The following is an 18,005-nucleotide window of genomic DNA, read 5'->3' on the forward strand; positions in this document are numbered from 1 at the left end:
TCTCGCCAACGTCACCCTGACAATTACAAATAGGTCTCTAACAAACCATACCTGTCAATCTTTTTAATTGCTTTGTTTCCTTTTTTTTCCCCCCGGAGCTAAACAATATGACACAAAAAAGAAATCTTAATACAGCATAACATAAAAGATTGCACTTTGGAAAACGACATTGAGGGGTTTGTTATTGTAATCCACTGAATGACACTGGGTAAAACCATGTGTTCTAAGCCAAGTTAAGTAGGCGCTGGCAGATTTTTAAACCTGTTTATTCCCCCCCCCCCCCGTACATCCATACATACGCACCCACGTGGACATAAACTACCCTTGGGTGAAGAATGTCCTACATTTGAGATAAAAATACCTGTGTCATCTTTGCAATCTTGGTTTGGGCGTTAGATTTGGTTGGGAAGGGGCACTGTATGGCTTCTATATTTTGGTAATTCATGGGTAAGTGGAAAACAAGAAGTTCTTTTAAATTAAAATGTATACCTTTAATAAAACAATTCAAGATGGACTTAGCTCATCACACAAAAATGTGGAAAATATTTAATTTGGTCCCTCTATGAAAAGTGAATTGATTGTTTGGTCAATACAGACAATTAGGGAGAAAATTGACACGATGGAACTCTAGCTGGGTTATAAAATTAGGTCTTCATACATCATTGCAACGTCTCCAATTCAATTAAGTCCCTCGGCATCCCAACCTAGAAGTTTAAAATGTTTATGTGCTCTGGGAATGCGGCCCTCAGGTTTCCAATATGTTTGTTCTCTCCCAATGGGAAACCTGTGCCTGTCTTGAAGAGGCTACTTAAAACATTCATGGAAAAACACGAAATCTAGGCCAAAATAAATAAAATGGCTTAGTTCGTGCAACTTGCACGGGACAGACTGAGGGCAGAGGCCCGGGCAAGCCGTTCCGGAGACAGGGCGCCGGGGGCGGGCGCAGGGTGCACTGGGAGCCCCCCCCAACACCGCCCCCCGTTCGGTGCTCGTGCGCGTGCATTGGCGGCGGGGGCTCCCGGCGCGGCCCGGGGCCCCGGCCGTGCCCCGCCGCCCTGGCCGCGCTCGGGGTTGATTCGTACCACCTTGCAAGGAAGTGAACGCTTCGCACGGGAAGGGGAGGCGCCTGCGCCGGCTGCCCGGCGCCGCGCCTCGGAGGACGCCCGGGGCTGCCGCTGGCTCACGGCCGTGGCGATCGCGGGACGCGCGGGTACCCTCGGCGTCCCCCTCACCCTTGGAGGAGTCAAATCCGGCTTTTAGAGCGCGGGGAGGGTGGGGATATCCGGTGCCTCCCGGGCGCGGGGAGGAAGGGGGAGGGAGGAAAGGCTCCGTGGCCAGTCTGTGCCGAGCCGATTCGAACCAAAACAAAAAGATTAAAGGAGCAGCGACCCGGGCGGCGGCGGTCCCCCCGCCAGGACCCCGGGGGTGGCGCGCCCGGGTACCACAGGGGCTGCGTGGACTCCCGAAGCTGCGCGCGGGAGGGGGAAAGCGAGAGCAGAGCGTGAAGGGGAAGGGGGGGAGCCGAGGGGAGGGTGCGGACCGGAGGAGGGGCGGCCCCCCGCTCCGCCCGCCCGCCCGCCCGCCCGCGCGGAGCCCAGCCTGGCGGCCCCGGCTGCGTGCGACCTTGGCCTGCGGCGGCGCAGAAAGCGGGCGGAGGCGCGGGCCATGCTGCGCCTGGCTCCCGCTGGAGCCCGAACCATCGTGGACATGTCGTACGCCCGCCACTTCCTGGACTTCCAGGGCTCCGCCATCCCCTGCGCCATGCAGAAGCTGGTGGTGACCCGGCTGAGCCCCAACTTCCGCGAGGCCGTCACCCTGTGCCGGGACTGCCCGGTGCCACTACCCGGGGACGGAGACCTCCTCGTCCGAAACCGGTGAGCCCGGCGCGCGCCCCCCGCCCCGGCCCTGCCGCTCCCGGTCTGTCCCCGCCTCCTGTGTCCCCACAGCGCGGCGAGCGCTCTGGCGCACAGCCTGACTTGGCGAGATCCCGGGAAGTTGAACCCGCCGCCATCTGGAGAAGGCGAAAGTACTGTGACTGTTGCTAGTGTGAATATCCGATGCCACCGAACGTCCTCATAACTGAGGGTTATTTTAATTTGGGATTCCCCTCCCCTCCCCCAGCCCTCCCTCCTCCCCCTCCCGCTCCCGAAATAAAACCGACGGGACCCAGAAGCCGAGGCTTCCCGCCCGGCCCACCCGCGCGCATGCAGGGCTCCTGCGTTCACATAATCTTTAGGGTGGAGCAGGAACAGCCTGGACGCAAACTGCGACGTTTAGGTAACGTGCTTTGGAGGCCGGAGGCCGGGGACCCGGCTGGCTTTTCCCGTCCGCTCCAGGTTGGCAGTCGCTTTGCAATGGCGGAGCCTGTCGTTGAGTGTGTTGGTGTGCACCTCGCCCGTGTCTTCTGCGTGTTGTCAGTGCTGTGTGACTGTGGTCTGTGCCCCAGAGTGTAACGACAGGCGCGTGGCGCGCGTCCCGGGCGGCTGGGCCAGGGCTGGGATGGGGGCATGGCTCCATTTGCCCTTATGTTCTGTAGACCTTCGGGGGACACTCGGGTCGTTGCCCAGACCTCGGACTGTCTTTTCCACCCCCACACTCCCCACCTTAATGTGTTTCCGCCTCGCTAATCTTTATTAACTGGTGAAGCAACAGGAAGGAAAGGGACCTCACTCTGTGGGAGCCAGGCCCGCGGGTATCTCCCAGTGGGTCTCCTCGCTGCCGGACTTGCAAGCAGGGGGTGGGCGGGGGAGGATTCCTCTATCTCCCGGCTCCTCCATTCCTTCGCAAGAGCAGGACTCCCCTCCTGCCCTGTCTCTTCTGAAGGGTTACAATGTTGCATGTTTCAGGTTGAATACTAGCGAAGGGAAGAGACATTTCTGACCGTAACTATGTTGTAAACTGTGTGCTAGAAAGTACTGTAAGTCCCCCGCAAGGACGAAGGACAGTGTGTACCCTACCTAAGTAACTTAATGCAGCGTTTAATTGGTCCATTTTGGAGATTCATATTAGTCTTCGAAACAAGACTAGAATTAATGATCAAAACTTTTGGAAACCTGTTGGAAACGTAAAAATTGAGTGATCCACGAGTGGGATTGAATAGATTCTGGGGAGTGGGCTGCCTTAAAGGGTGGGATATGTGTGTCCTTTTAAAAGTTTGCATCAGTGGAAAGAGCTTCAGAGGATTTCTTCACGATGGGATGAAATGCTAAGAGTGCTGAGATGAGGGATGCGTCCTGCCAAATTAAAAAGAAGGGCTTGTGTGGTTCACACAGAACATAGAGAACACACGAGTAATTTGCTAGAAGTTGAGATAAGACCCAGGCTGAAAAGGCTCCAAACAGACTTCAACAGGCAAAAAAGTTTCACATAGGCTTTTTTTTTTTCTTTTCACTGATGAAGTACACTATTGACTGTGATCACTGATGTAACCACACACAACTGCTTGGCTAAACTCCCTTTTAGAAACAGGGTGTAGGACGGGGAGGGGGCTACTGAGCAAGGTAGGCAGGGGGAGGTGTCAGGTTAGAGCACTACCTGCGGTAGCGAAGTGGGACCACCCGCCTGCGGGGTCGGTGGAGGCTGCTCCTGCCCGGCTGCTCCGGCTTTGCCGGCCTCTCTACCTGTGAGTGTGGATCCACAACTCGGATGGCCCCCCTCCCCTCCTGTGACTGCTCTCCCTGCACGCTCACCGTTGCCCCTCGCTTTATCTTCTCCGCCGGGTGCCCACCGCGCTGCGTCACCGCCACCGGGGTGGGTCCCTGAATTTGGCGGTCAGACCTCCGGAGCGCGGGCTCCCAGGTTGGAGCTCATCAGTTTGGGTTGCTTTAAGATCCCTGCCTTTCCCTCCACCTATGCCAAGAATCCCTTTAATATAAATAGTATTTTTATATGTATAACTTGACCTCTAACTTCTACCTTGAAGCCCCTCAACAGAAAGAGAATGGAGCCAGTTTTCTGTGTTTTGAGAAGGGGTGGAACCTCTGCCTCCCTCTTCGCTACCCTGTTGGAAAATTTGCCCCTACCCCCAAATTGTAAGAAGATCCTATATTCTTGCACACAGTGTCAGTGGAGGTGGCATTTTACTGATTTTCTTTTTAAGAATAGAGACTTAATAATTCACTGCAGGTTAGTTCACTTTACTCCTAGACCAAATCTGCCCTGAACAACGTTAATTGCATGAAGATTTTATGGAAGCGCTTCTCACTTTTATCATGATAAAATCTGCTCTGGAATGAATGGATTAAGCCCAAATTATGTGGTAAGGTGTTTGGAGGTCTGACTCTTTCACTTGAACCATTTACACATCTCATTCCATCTTAACAGAAAATACAAATTCTTTATCCACAGGGAGGGAAGTGCTTTTAAGATGGACTTGGATTAGAATAATCAAGTTTACCATTTAGGAAAGGTGTGAGAAGGGTCCCATAAAATCCCCATAGAACATACAACTGATACTCCTTTATCCATGTCTCCGCTTCTCATTTCACACGTCCCCCTAGATGCCCAGCCCTCAGAAAAGAAAAGGAAAGGGAGAAAAACATCCTCCCGTGAAGTCAGTTTGTGCGCTATTTTTAGCCTTTTTCGTACCATGGTGACACATTATTTCCTTTCCAAATATTTCTAACGATTTTCTGCTCATGTGTTAAGATAATGGAGCGAAGAGTTTGCAGGGATGGCAAAGAGAAGGGGGGATGGGGAAAGCGTTTTTTGATATACGGTTTGTTGCTCACGGGAGGGGAACAGTATTTCTGAGGACTCTCCAGGCCGAAATTTCTTTTTTCTTTTTCTTTTTTTTCTTTCTTCCTCTTCTTCTCTTTCTACTTGTTTTAAATAAGGGTCTGGTTTGGACGACTTTGTCTGTCTTCGAGTTTTGAAAACTTGCCCTTGACTAGAGCCTTCACCTTCAGTGGTTTTTTTTTTGTTTTTTTTCGAGAAAGCATCCCCTACCCCCACCCCCAACACGCAGGACTGCCCTGTTTCACAATAAACATGACGAAGGGGTTCAGTGCTTTTAATACAAATAAACGGGGCGACTCTAGAAGGGTGTCTATTGGAGGAAAGCGCCCCATTCTTTTTCCGGGGGATCCTCCACGTCGCTCTTCTGAGCGGATCCTGCGGTGGGATCGCTGGAACTCTGCACTCATTAAAAGCACACATTTTGAATTAAAGGGGGCACATGGAGCGCCTCCCGGCGCGCGCATCCTCCCCACCGGCTCTTTCTTTCGCCCTCTCCCTCGCTGGTCCTGTCCCCCTTCGCGTGGCGCCTTGAACTTGTGTCTGGTGGAGCGGAGGGCGCGGGCTCCGACCCTCAAGCGGCCCTCCCCAAAGCCCAGGTAAGGACCGAGGCGCGTCTGGGCAGTGGCGGGACCCTCCCAGCCCAGGCGGCCGCGCAGCTTCGGAACGGGGGTGTGGGGAGAGGCGGGGACCCTCCCCCGAGGCCAGGACACCCTGGAGACAGCGGAGTGCGCGGAGCCCAGTGCCCGCGGCTGTGGGCCGCAGCCCGAGACTCCTTCACCCACGACGCGGGCGATTTAGAAGACCGTGGGGCGTGGGGCGGCACGGAACGCGGGCGTGTGTGCGAGGCCAAGGTCACGGGCCGCCGCCCGCGAGCGCCTCCGTCCGCGGCTGCTGCGCCCTGGCGCGCCGCGTGTCCCGGGCTCCTGCGGAGCGTGCCGGCCCCTGGGCCCGAGCTCCGCCGTGGGCGCGGCCGCGGGGACCCCACGCGGCCCGGGGAGGCCGAGGTCGCGGTCGCGGTCCCTCTCCCCACAGCCGGCGCGCCCTGGGTGTCGGAGACGTGGATCGCGCCCCTGGGTGGTGGCGGCGGAGAGGCCTCCAGACGGGAGGGTCGGGCGGCCAGCCGGACCCGGCGCTTCTCAGGGAGGCCGGCCCGGGAGCACCGACTTCGGGCGCCTTCCAGGCCGGCCGGGCGCCGCGGGGAGCCCGAGGGGGGACGCCGCCTGGACGGGGCGCTTGGCGGCCCGCGGGTCCCCTGCCGGCTCTGGCGCTCGCCCCGCTCCAGCGCAGTATCTGACTCGGCGTCTAAAGCAAAACCCGCACGGTAAATTCAAGCTGGCGCTGGACGCCCGCAGCCACCCAGCTCCCAGCAGAGCCCCACTCCCCCCCCCCACACACACACACACAGGCCTTTGGCCCTTGCTGTCCCCTCTGACGCTCGCACCCTCTCCCCTAGCTTTTCCCCCAGGGTGGGCCCTGCTGGGTCTCCCACCTCTCCCCGGGAAGTGGCAAACCGCAGCCTGGGGGTGCACAAGCAGGGGGGCTGCGTTTTCCTCCAGCCACGTTTTCCCGCTCGCTCGCCGGCGCCCCAGGACGCGCTGGTCCGAGGTGGGGGCGGAGGGGCACCCGACAGGCTGGCCGCCACCCGGAGTCCCTACGAGTCCAAGCGGGGGCTCCCCGCAGGGGAAAGGCCGCCTCTCCAGTTGGGATTGCAGAAAGGCCAGATGGGTCAAGACTGCGGGGGCTCAGGAAGCGTTAATTGTGGGGGGCCCAGTCCCGCATCTCTAAAGCAAATCCCACCGTCACTTCCACCGTAAGATGCCTTCCCAGAGTTTGCTTTACAGCCTAGGCAGGGTCATGGAGAGGCGCTGCAGCTGGCCTCTACTCTGGCTGCATTCTTCTGGGAAGTCCAGCAGCTTGCTGTCAAGAAGCTGGCCCTTTTTAAAAAGACCAGGCCTTGACAATTGGGTGCATTTTAAAAAGAGAGAGCAGCCCACCACAACCCAAATAGAATGCAAGCATCTTGGTATGAAATGCCAAATGAGACACCAGCAAAAACCATTTCCCCCACTTCTCGTTATTATGTATCATTTATGGGTATGGAATTCTGTCGCCGTTATCCAGGCTGTGTGGTATGCTAACTTCTGAAAGCAGCTTGACATGCTCTAAAGAAATGGTTTCCTGCTTTCTTATTTCTCCAATATGTAGGGAGCTTTCAATATTGCAGATACAGAGGGCATAATCACCAGGGAGCATTTGTAAGCGCACAGTATTACCTGTACTACAGTGGAAGTGGGTCCTTGCACAGGGCAGTTTGGGTTTATTAAGTTAAATTAAAAGTGAATTATTTTAAAATGACCTACTTACCAGCTTTCCTCCTGCCACCAGGATACCACCATCTTTTCATTTCATTACAGGTAGAAATGACATTTTTAGGGTCCTCCATTATGTGTCTAAGCCACCTCCTGACACCGTTAGTGGACGGCTTGACGGCTTTTTTTCCTTAGATATCAGGATATTTTTGTTATGAGGTATATATACCAAGATGAAAAAAAGCTAGTAAAAGGACAGGCCTCGCAATTAAATTGACTCTGGATACCAAAGTGAAAATAATCATCTGGTATTAATCAACTTATGTCTCTGCCTCTTGTTGAGGAAAAATATAGTGACGATTTGCTTTCATTTTCATCTGAAAAGGACTGTAAAATGTTGAATGTTCCATAAAATCTACCCTTATGAGACAATTTTTGTTCAATTAATCAAAGTGCATATTTTCACACTGGACATAGTTATACCAGAAAGAAAATTTGCTGCAGCCACTCGAACAATGTTTTAAACAACCCCTGCAGTAACATGTAACAACCAATGACCTTGCACGTTACATCAATCTTTAATAATATCATTGTCATTAGTATTATTATCTGAAGTGTTAAATTGTTGCCAAAATCAATACAAGGCTACTTCTTTGAATATATTTTATCCCACTGTTGTTTTTAACATCTTTGTTAAGAGGTCAATTAGTTTGCAACTCATAGCTCCAGTGAAGTTTGTGTATAAGAGGGATTCCTGACTTTTTTTTGGTATATTTCTCCTTTTGAAAGAAAGAGGAGGGAAATAAATGGCATGTGAAATAAGTAATTTGATGCTTAAAGTGATTGAAATTATTCCTAAACTGATGAAATAAAATGTGGCAAAACTCTGCAAATCACTGTGGAACTAATAATTGTTTAATTTACTTTTTCAACTGAATATCACGACTAATTTTTTCGAATTCTCTCAGAATATATACCTTAGCCAGCCCTTCACAGTCATTGGAATTAGAGAGATTTTTCTAAGCAGACTATAAAGGCCTTAACAAAGAAAACATCTTACTACATATTTTATTTGTTTTCTTCTAGATTTGTTGGTGTTAATGCATCTGACATCAACTACTCAGCCGGCCGATATGACCCGTCAGTCAAGACCCCCTTTGACTTAGGTTTTGAAGGTGTGGGAGAAGTGGTCGCCTTAGGCCACTCTGCCAGTGCCAGATACACAGTTGGCCAAGCTGTGGCTTACATGGCACCTGGCTCTTTTGCTGAGTACACAGTGGTACCTGCCAGCTTAGCAACTCTAGTGCCCTCTGTGAAACCCGAGTACCTCACCCTGCTGGTAAGTGGGACCACCGCATACATCAGCCTGAAAGAGCTCGGAGGACTGTCAGAAGGGAAAAAAGTTTTGGTGACAGCCGCAGCTGGGGGGACAGGCCAGTTCGCCGTGCAGCTTGCACAGAAGGCCAAGTGCCATGTAATTGGGACCTGCTCCTCTGATGAAAAATCTGCTTTTCTGAAATCTGTGGGCTGTGACCGTCCCATCAACTATAACGCTGAGCACGTCGGTACTGTCCTGAAGCGGGAGTACCCCCAAGGTGTGGATGTGGTGTACGAATCGGTGGGGGGAGCCATGTTTGACTTGGCTGTAGACGCCTTGGCTGTCAAAGGGCGCCTGATAGTAATTGGGTTTATCTCTGGCTACCAAACTCCTACTGGCCTTTTGCCTGTGAAAGCAGGAACATTACCAGCCAAACTACTGAGGAAATCTGCCAGCGTCCAGGGCTTCTTTTTGAATCATTACCTTTCCAAGTATGGAGCAGCCATGGACCACTTGCTCCAGATGTGTGCAGGTGGAGACCTGGTTTGTGAGGTGGACCTGGGCAGTCTGTCTGCAGAGGGAAGGTTCACTGGCCTGCAGTCCGTATTCCGGGCTGTCGATTATATGTACATGGGAAAAAACATTGGAAAAATTGTAGTTGAATTACCTCACTCTGTCAACAGTAAGCTGTAAAAACAGAACAATGACATAAATCAAAGGAGAAAGAAAATGGGCACTTTATGCTTCAGAATTACTCAGATCAATTTATTTTTAGTTGGTAATGGAGATAATATTTCTTAAAACAAAAGTAAGGTGTTAATGAAGAGGTTTCTCTTTTTCTTTCATTTCGTTTTTCTTTTTACCCCTCCCTTGAAAAAAAAATGTGCTAATAAAACTTCCCTCTCTGGCTCAGAGGTAAAACCTTTACATTCAATCCTTTAGTCATGGACAGTCTCATTCCAGATTTTATTGTTCCTGGGAACTAAATTCATTCCTGATGCAAGAACTGATCAAATCAGTATGCCCTCAGCTTGATGAGATTTTTAAATTGGTCTTGAAAATAGTTCACAAATGCTTTGCTTTGGGAGAGTTTGGTCTTACGCAAATAAGTAGTTAAGAAATGAGAGCTAGAGCCAAACTCAGCCATATTTCAGACTCCATATTCCCAGGAAATGGCCCTTCTTTTTCTATCAATCACTTGCCAACTATGTAAATAGAAATTTGGAGGAACTCCCCCCAAGCATTGATTTTGTTAAATTATTAGAAAAATGATCAAGTGAAGCCTGGCCTGTTTTAAACAAGTATCTCGCATTTAGTGACTTGTGCACAGTTGTCCTGGTGAGGCACATACAGGATAGAACATTTCTTTCCTCCCTTGAGAAGCAAATTAGCGCTGAAAACTTATCCAGACAAAACGCAGGTTTTGGAAAGGGGGGATCACAGAGGTGCGGGGGACTTTAGAAGCCGAATGCTTGCATGGGAGAGGGAAGTATGTACCCCAACCACTTTAGGGCCCACATGACAAAGCAGGTACCACACAAGGGCAAGCCCGCTCTGGGCTCCCCAAGAGAGTCCCACAGCAGCGTGCCCCAGGTGCCCGAGGTACAGAAATAAACGTGGTACAAAGTCAGGACCCAAGGGGTCGACAACAGGATGCGGCTCCCTGTCCGTGACTGTCACACACGGAGGTGTGCCTCAGCCCCTGCTCCTGTGTCCCCATTTTACTTCTCCCCATGTTCTGTGCAATGAGATGCCTCTTGACCCTTTGCCACGTGTCACACACAACAGTAAGGAGTCATGTGCCTTCTCTTCTGAATCGTGCCCTTAGACGGCCCACCTGCCTCCTAAGTAGCCTTCAGCTCACCAAAGCCTGCCACAGCCTTCGTCGTGAACTTGGAAATCCCATGGTTCCTTTCTAATCTAAGGCAAGGCCTACCAGATGGTTTTTCAAAGCCTCAGGTTTCCGTGTCTCTCACGTGCTAAATAAATACAAATACAGTTAAAGGTGGTCCAGGTAACTTGGGGACCATGTTTAATTTTTCTTTCCTTCCATCTGAGGAGCAAGGAAATCCTAGTGCCGAAGAGCTGTTAGGATCTATTTTACAAGATTTACTCATTTTCAGGTACCTAATGTAGCCGCTAGCATGCATGCACAACAATACAATTTATATGGTAAATGGGACCAAATAATGGCTTCGCTGAATGTTATGGCTGCACTGAAGGGAAATGTCACGGTAAATAGCTGCCAAATTATGGATCATGCCGAAGTGTCACAACTGCGCTAAAGACAAATGGCACTAGAGGCTATTGCCACTGTGACGCTTTTGAGTTATGAAGAGGGTAGCAGCCTGATGCGAGGCTCTTTGTGTCCTCATTATAGCAAAGGGTTACCAGTGAGGGGACAAGGAAAGCCAGCCCAATGTGGGGCGCGGTTATTAATCTGTCCCTTTCAGACCTAAGGGCTGTAGCAGAAGGAAAGAGACTCTGTCTTGCTTTCAGATACACAAACAAACAAGGGGGAGGGGACAGGTTTCATGGCCGTAACTGCACGGGAAATGACTGGTCACGGAAAAACATTGCCATCAAATCATCTCAAAGAATATTATTAAATTTAACAGAATGTATGTCTGATAGGCATAGTTGCTTCTTATGCAGATAGATGTGGGAAATCTAAGCAATAATGCACCCTCTCCCTTTGTCAAGACTTGAGGGGTAAGGATATTGCCAACTAAATTGCTTCTTCCAAAGCGAAGTGTGCCCGGTTTTTTTCATTTTAATGGGAGGGTAATAAAGATGAAAGACCAACATTTTTACTGATGGATCCCTTCAGCTACAGAATAGAAACTTACTGTGTTTTCAAGGAATACACTAAATTCAGCCATGTAAAAAAAAAAAATTTTCAAATACCCAAGTTTGAAATAAAATATAATCCGAAACCCTCACGCTGTCTCCTTCCCCAGACTAAGGAACAACACACAGTACATGCTGTTTTCATTTAATCTTAGGAAACAAGCATGAAAGATTCTGCCCATTCAGATAATGCCAAAAATATGTTTCAACTTTTTTTTTTTTTATTCTTCTGAAAAATGATTTGTAAATTGAGGGTCATAGTTCAGCAGCAGCGTCATCTTCTGGGATTATCATTCAAGACCAGCCTCTAATGGGAGGTGAAATGGTGCAATGCTCTCAACACCTTCCTTCTGAACTGTATTCCATATCACAAAAAGTACATCCATAATTCAGGGCAATTGTCAGTCTTTGTTTTAGAGATGGGGCTGGGGCTGGGCGATCATGGTGGATGAATTATTTCTCAGTTCTCAGGGTGGCCTTCTCTGCGCATCAGCCTCAAGGTCTCTGGCTGGGCAGATGGAGGGGCTTGATCTGATAAGTGTGCCGAGAAAGGAGGAATTCCCAATTATTCCTTACTGTTTCCCTTGTGACTTCAAATTTGTGTTGCATGCAAAAAAGACCAACAATGTCGTTTCGGGTCCCTTTGACGATGACTGCTGCTGTTTGCCGATTTCAGCATTAAGAGGGAAAAAAACTCAGAATACTTTGCAAAGCAACAGTTCGGAAGTTTTGCATGATATGTTCTATAAATTGTTATTATATGATTTCATCTGAAGGGAGTTTCTCAGGAGTAGGACTGAGCTTCTGTAAATGGTCATTAGTATTACATTCAGGATTTATCTAATGAAAGTGCAGTGACAAGTAGCTGCTGCTTATTAAAATGAAAATCCTGCGTTATGTACTTAAGGAGCATTCCAGCTAATGAGGACGTAATGTCCTCGGTCCAGCACAGAGCTTCTTTTTGTGTTCACCACCACAAGATGCTGGAAACTTGACAAATGATATCATTTAAGACACATGCCTGCTGTAGGGACCTGCTTTTTGGCTTCCTGTTTCTGGCTTTTATTTGGTTAACATTTAGAATGGCCACCCGACTTGTAATGGGTAATGTTTTAACCCCTTCACGGAGTCCCCAATTAGTGGGAATTGACAACACTCAGGGTCTCCTTCCAAATGGGGTAAGGGGTGCTTAGTACTGAGAATACTTTCCCTGATCACTTCACCACATGTACATATGGGATAAATACCATCTTTTAGATTTACATAAAAACAGATGAGCAACATGCACCTTTCTGAAAAAAAGATACGACAGAAAAAGACCAAGCACGAGCAACTGTGGATGATAATTTCCTAGGGGTTCCAATACAAGTTTTATGAATTTAACCCAGATGCAAAATGGCCTGATTTGATGGATTCATAACTACGGTCTCTATATTTTCTCCTCTCTTGTTTTATTAAATATTATTTGTTATTTATAGTATTTGAAGACACAAAACTTATGCAAACACTATTAGTTAACTTTGGGGTTTATTGGTGTGGTTTTTTTTTTAAGTTAGATTTTCTGTAACTAATTTTTAAGTTATGGCCCAGAATTAAATACTTAGGCTCATACTTCAGAAGTCAAAATCCAGAACTCTGGATTATCTATTTTGCTAGACCTTCAGTATTCTGTCATTACAACTTATAAAAGGAGGAATGTTTGCTGTGACAACCTTCTTGCTGTCACGATGAGCAAACTCTGGAAGATTGGCAAGAATATATAAATACACATTTTAAACAGCGCTATACAAAGTACATGAAGAATAGTCTACCGACATATATCAGTTCAAGTAATTCCTGATTGTAGCGAGTTGATATTCAAAGAGGGAAAACTAAGGTGTTTAGTTCAAGTATGTGTGCTTGAGTCTTCTGTATGAGTTGTTCACTGGATCTAAGTAGCTAATGAGATGTGACAGACAAAGCGTGGCCTGGGGTAAACCCCATCGTAGCATCTATTCTGACACGATGGATTTGCCCACTGTAGACCTGCCCTTCAGTGCGGGCTCAGCTTCCTGGAGGCACGGCTCCTCAAAGGAAGTGTGCCTGTGTCCCTCAAGCAGTCGGGTAAGTACTGCGTGGAGTATAGTTTGGGGGAACCAATATGTGCCTCATATGTGCTGGGGAACACTGAGCCAAAAGTACAGAGGCTCCAATGGCCCCCCAAAGGAAGCATTCCTCTTGAAGGGCATTATCTGACATCGTCTTTCTGCCAACACGAAATTAAAATAATAATGAAAACACACCCTGCTGACTGGCGGTAGCTTCCAATACAAAAGCAGATTTGTGCTTAGAGCTCGGAAAAATGTTCCATGAAATTGTCAGCTACTGCCGTGCTTTATCCTCTCCACGTAAAGAGCTGAGCCACATCTCCTCAGAATGACTCGAATGAACAGTTTCCTGGTCAGTGGAAGATGCAGAAACATGTTGAGGGGAGGAAGGCGATCCTGCTTTAAGGGGGCCCTCCTTTGCTTTGCCCCCTGTGCCACACCTAGGTGGTCAGCCAGCAGTTAAACCCGGCAATAAGTGACCTGGGATTCTTGCAGCCCCTCTCCTAAAGGAGAAGACTCACTTGTCCTTAAAACGGTAAAGTTTGGGTTTAAGAACAATCTAGTTCTACCCATTTTATTAAGAAAGAAACCGAGACCTAGGAAGAATGGGTGGTTTGCCTAAAGTCAGAGTTCATTAGACCCAGAAATGAAGCTGGAACACAGATGCCTTCCCAGGGCTATCCCCTTTATAATGTGCCAAGGTCCCTCGGTATATGGCTGATTAAAAGTGTCACAGAATAACAGCTGGCCTTTATCATAAATCTTTTTGTAGATGAGATGATGACCAACCCAGGAAGAATACGGTTCTGACCACGAAAGTGTGTTCTATTCAGGACCCCCTTTAATCCAATACAAATCAAGCTTCCAGGGCATTGGATTCTGTACCATCTAAATATCACACAACCTGTTTTTTGGGGGGGAATGCAACTCAGTGGAATTACTGACTGACTGCCCACAATTTAGTTTTAATGCTATAAGGAAGGTCAGCCTGCTCAGCTATCAAGGTATTCTTGTATGTCAAATAATCAAAATCCAATAAAGAAAAGCTTTATTTTCATGTGTCGAATGTTGTTTTTCCTAGAGTGCTTTCACCTGCTTATACTATTGCCCGTAGAAAGCTGATAATGTTTGACCATCATGATCTTTGTAACAGCAAAATATCTAGAATCTGAATTTGCTGTTCCATGGAAATCAAATTCTGAATCTCACAGACAGGGCTGTGCTGACGGCCCCGTGCAGGGCAGCGGGGAAGGGGATACGTATGGGGAGAGACATCGCTGGGTCCCACATTTCACACTCGCGTGTGGCAAGAATCTCATGCTCTGTACAAATGACAGACCATAATTAAGGCTCAGAAACAAACCCTTCAAAACCACATGACACTGAACCTTCATGTCTTTCTACATCATTTCTGTCTCCCTGGAACGCATGCATAACAAACGTAAACTTTCAACTTTACCCGAACAAATCCTTTCCGAATAGAAACAGCTTCTTTTAACATTGAAAAACCCTTTGCAGAAACGGCAACCACATCAAAGGCAATCTCATTTTGTTGAAAACCTCATTTCTCACCAGGGGAGTGGAAACAATGGTGGTCCCTCTAGATGTTGTTGTAATTTACATTTGGAAATTGAATTGTCTCCTTGAGGGTTTTTACTCAAAGTAACTTTTGGAGAATTATTTACATGCGACCACATCAGCGTACCTGGAATGAGACCGAGGTGACGGAGCCCCCATGTCACCCCAGCTGAAAAACTGCTCATTGTCTAAGCAGTCAAGTTAAAAGAGCTGCCATTGCTGTTATTGAAGAGTATTTATCGATTCAGCGTTTATGCACACTTTCTAGAACATCTTGGAACTTACCAATTTGAAGTATTTGCATACAGTGCCACTTCCCCTCTTTTACTATTAGATAAAGACGAATGTTTCCCATTTTAGAGATAGGACAATCAAAGCAAAGAAAAATGATTCGCCTACACTGCTCAGTCCCTGGTTGAACAGAGACTGGGGCCCCCAGATGGGTCTCAGCCCAAGACTGTTTTTCACTCGAGTATTGCTCCTGCAAGGCTGTGGCCCACAACGGGCCAGGGAACCTGCATTTCCCAGGTGGTGCTGATGGTGCCCTCTGAGTAGCCAGGTGCTACATCACGCGTGCTTTGAGAGACTACCATCTTGTAAAATGCCGTTTTACTGTGAGGCTTTTCTGAGCCCCCGAGGCTACTTTGGTGTGAGTTAGGAAAACAAGCGCTTGCTACAACTATGAAAATGGCTGCCTTCTAGCATCACATTTTCAACTTCTTTACAGTAGCCGTCCCTTCTGAAAGTCAGCTGTGACACTGACATCTGTCTGCCGTTCTGAGTGCTCTGGTGGCAGCTGTCTACACACAGTTCTACTGGGGCAGAAGGGGTACAGACAGGTAACAGGTGCGTGCGGGGGCCGCTCAGTGCACATGACAGCCGATGGCCTACCTGTGCTCCCACTGCCGTTTCAGTCAGGGCAGATCTCCAAAGGACTGAACCTCTCTGGTTTTCCTTCTGCCTCCAAATTCTCTGCCATGCCAGTGCCCCTCCCCAGCCCAGATGTCCCCGGTCACCAGTTAAACATCAGTCCTTTAACAGGAACGTTGAGTGCAAACACCAGCATTCTCAGTCAGGTCTGCCCCAGTCGGTCGGCACATGCGTATCATTGCACAACACTTTACAATTGTCCTGAGGAAAGGGAGAGCACCTGACTCCTACCCATCTTTGGATGGGGTTACTTGGAAGAGGTAGTGTGGCCCCACGCGTAGCCTTTACTTAAAGGTAGGTCCATGGGAATCACGGTCATTGAAGAGGCTGTGGTCTTCATGGGGAGAAGTTACAATCCATACAATATACCACATGGTAACGGGAATAAGAGCTCTGAAGGGAAAACTGTAGGAAAGCGTCTTGGTGTGAAAAAGGGAGCTGACTGAGCTGCACATATGATCTAAGCTAGCAGTGTACGAATAGGATGGGACACGGAGGCGGAAAGCTCTGTCCAGTGCCTGGCCCTGTGACTGTGCAGGACTGGGAGAATGTTTGCCCCCCGCCCCGTGCCCCTGTTGCGCTCTGTGTTGCCCCTGACCCTGGTTCTTGCAGCGACCCCCACAGAAGGGACCTCAGAGCTGAGGGCCAGCCCAGCTTTCTCTCCGAGCAGAGTCAACAAGACCATAGCAATCCCACTTACATTCACCCACAGCGTTAGATGTGATTCTGGGAGATCAGGAGGGACTGTAAGTGACCCTGATGACCTCAGAAATTGGACCAAGGGAAATATCTGGCCCTCGGGCCAGGCTGGGCTGGGCCTGGTGGGCAGAAGTGGCACCTCTGTTGTACATCCACTTCTCAGGGCCTCTGTGTACCCCCAAATGCGAATCTGACAAATTCTTGGGGCTCCGGGCCTCTAGATGGAAATTCTTCCTTGATCCTAAGAAAGGAATTGGGGGGTGTGAGCTGAGGCCACTTTGCCACCACCCCACCCCTTCCCCCCTGTCTTCTGAGCTCATTGCTTCTCACCAAATGGTTCCTGGGGCCATTAGGCAAAGGCAGTTTGCTGCCCTCACCTGTGGGCTCCACGGTGCCCAGCACCCATCTATTTACATGTCTGTCTCCCTGGAGACTGTGTACTCCTTGAAGGCGAGGCCTGCTTCACCACCCCTGGGCTGGAACACAGGACCTGCTTTTCACTCTTCTTTTAGAATCAAACCAACAGAAGCCTATCCAGTCTCAGTTCACAAGAGGAGTCTCATGGTTGTCTCCTCTCGCAGGATCCCAGGCAAGTACTGGCCCAGGAGGTTTTTTCTCATTGCAAAAGAGACCTTAGAGGAATGTCACAGACATTCTTTTGAATCTCAGGCCACAGCCTCAGGCAAACCACATGACCTCTCATTGCTACTCATCTGGAAAATCAGGAAAATCAGGTGAGCTGACCTGAGCACCTGGGGGCTCTAAGGAGGGGGGGTGGTACTGGGTCTGTGCCGTCCACCTGTCGTGCGACAAATCAATTTTTATTCCTTTTTTTTTTTTTTAAAGATTTTATTGGGGAAGGGGAACAGGACTTTATTGGAGAACAGTGTGTACTTCCAGGCCTTTTTTCCAAGTCAAGTTGTTGTCCTATCAATCTTAACTGTGGAGGGCGCAGCTCAGCCCCAGGTGCCATTTCTAGTTGCAGGGGGCACAGCCCACCTACCTTTGCGGGAGTCGAACTGGCAACCTTGTGGTTGAGAGGACGCCCTCCAACCAACTGAGCCATCCGGGAGCTCAGCGGCTGTTCAGCTCAAGGTGCCGTGTTCAATCTTAGTTGCAGGGGGCGCAGCCCACCATCCCTTTCAGGACTTGAGGAATTGAACCGGCAACCTTGTGGTTAAGCCCACTGGCCCATGTGGGAATCGAACCAGCAGCCTTCGGAGTTAGGAGCATGGAGGAGCTCTAACCGCCTGAACCACCGGGCCGGCCGCAATTTTTATTCTTAATAGCAGTTTTAATGTTCTGTTAGTGCCAGTCCAGTGTGCTGAGTTAGCGCTATCCAAAATAAATCCCCAAATGCTGGACTTGTGCAAAAGTCTAATGGCTACTCTGATCCAAAGTCCCAAGAAGTGCCCGGCACATAGTAGGCATGCTCAGTACAGTAGTTGAATGAAGAATGAATGAATGAGTGAATGGATGAATTAGTGAATACCAAAT

General features: G+C 49.1%; 1 protein-coding gene across 4 annotated transcripts; it reads left to right on the plus strand.

Moving 5' to 3' along the window:
- The first annotated feature begins 1,342 nt into the window (after positions 1–1,342).
- On the plus strand, positions 1,343–14,358 carry PTGR3 (prostaglandin reductase 3). Of its 4 annotated transcripts, none has more exons than XM_081078954.1 (2): positions 1,343–1,874; positions 8,133–14,358. In XM_081078954.1, the coding sequence occupies exons 1-2, from the start codon at positions 1,666–1,668 to the stop codon at positions 9,055–9,057; spliced, it is 1,134 nt and encodes a 377-aa protein (XP_080935080.1). In that variant the 5' UTR covers positions 1,343–1,665; the 3' UTR covers positions 9,058–14,358. The 4 variants fall into 4 exon arrangements, with proteins under 4 accessions (XP_080935080.1, XP_080935082.1, XP_080935079.1 ...); XM_081078956.1 differs by lacking the exon at positions 1,343–1,874 and adding an exon at positions 2,310–2,336; XM_081078953.1 differs by lacking the exon at positions 1,343–1,874 and adding an exon at positions 2,653–5,333.
- Positions 14,359–18,005: the final 3,647 nt, after the last annotated feature.

This window comes from Rhinolophus hipposideros (assembly GCF_964194185.1).
Source record: "Rhinolophus hipposideros genome assembly, chromosome: 17".
Taxonomy (NCBI): Eukaryota; Metazoa; Chordata; class Mammalia; order Chiroptera; family Rhinolophidae; genus Rhinolophus; species Rhinolophus hipposideros.

Bases quoted from the DNA above. Each gene is read 5' to 3' on its own strand.
- PTGR3 (XM_081078953.1), top strand. From the start codon at position 4,990: ATGACGAAGGGGTTCAGTGCTTTTAATACAAATAAACGGGGCGACTCT. The intron at 5,334-8,132 runs GTAAGGACCGAG...GTTTTCTTCTAG, and splicing joins CGGCCCTCCCCAAAGCCCAG to ATTTGTTGGTGTTAATGCAT.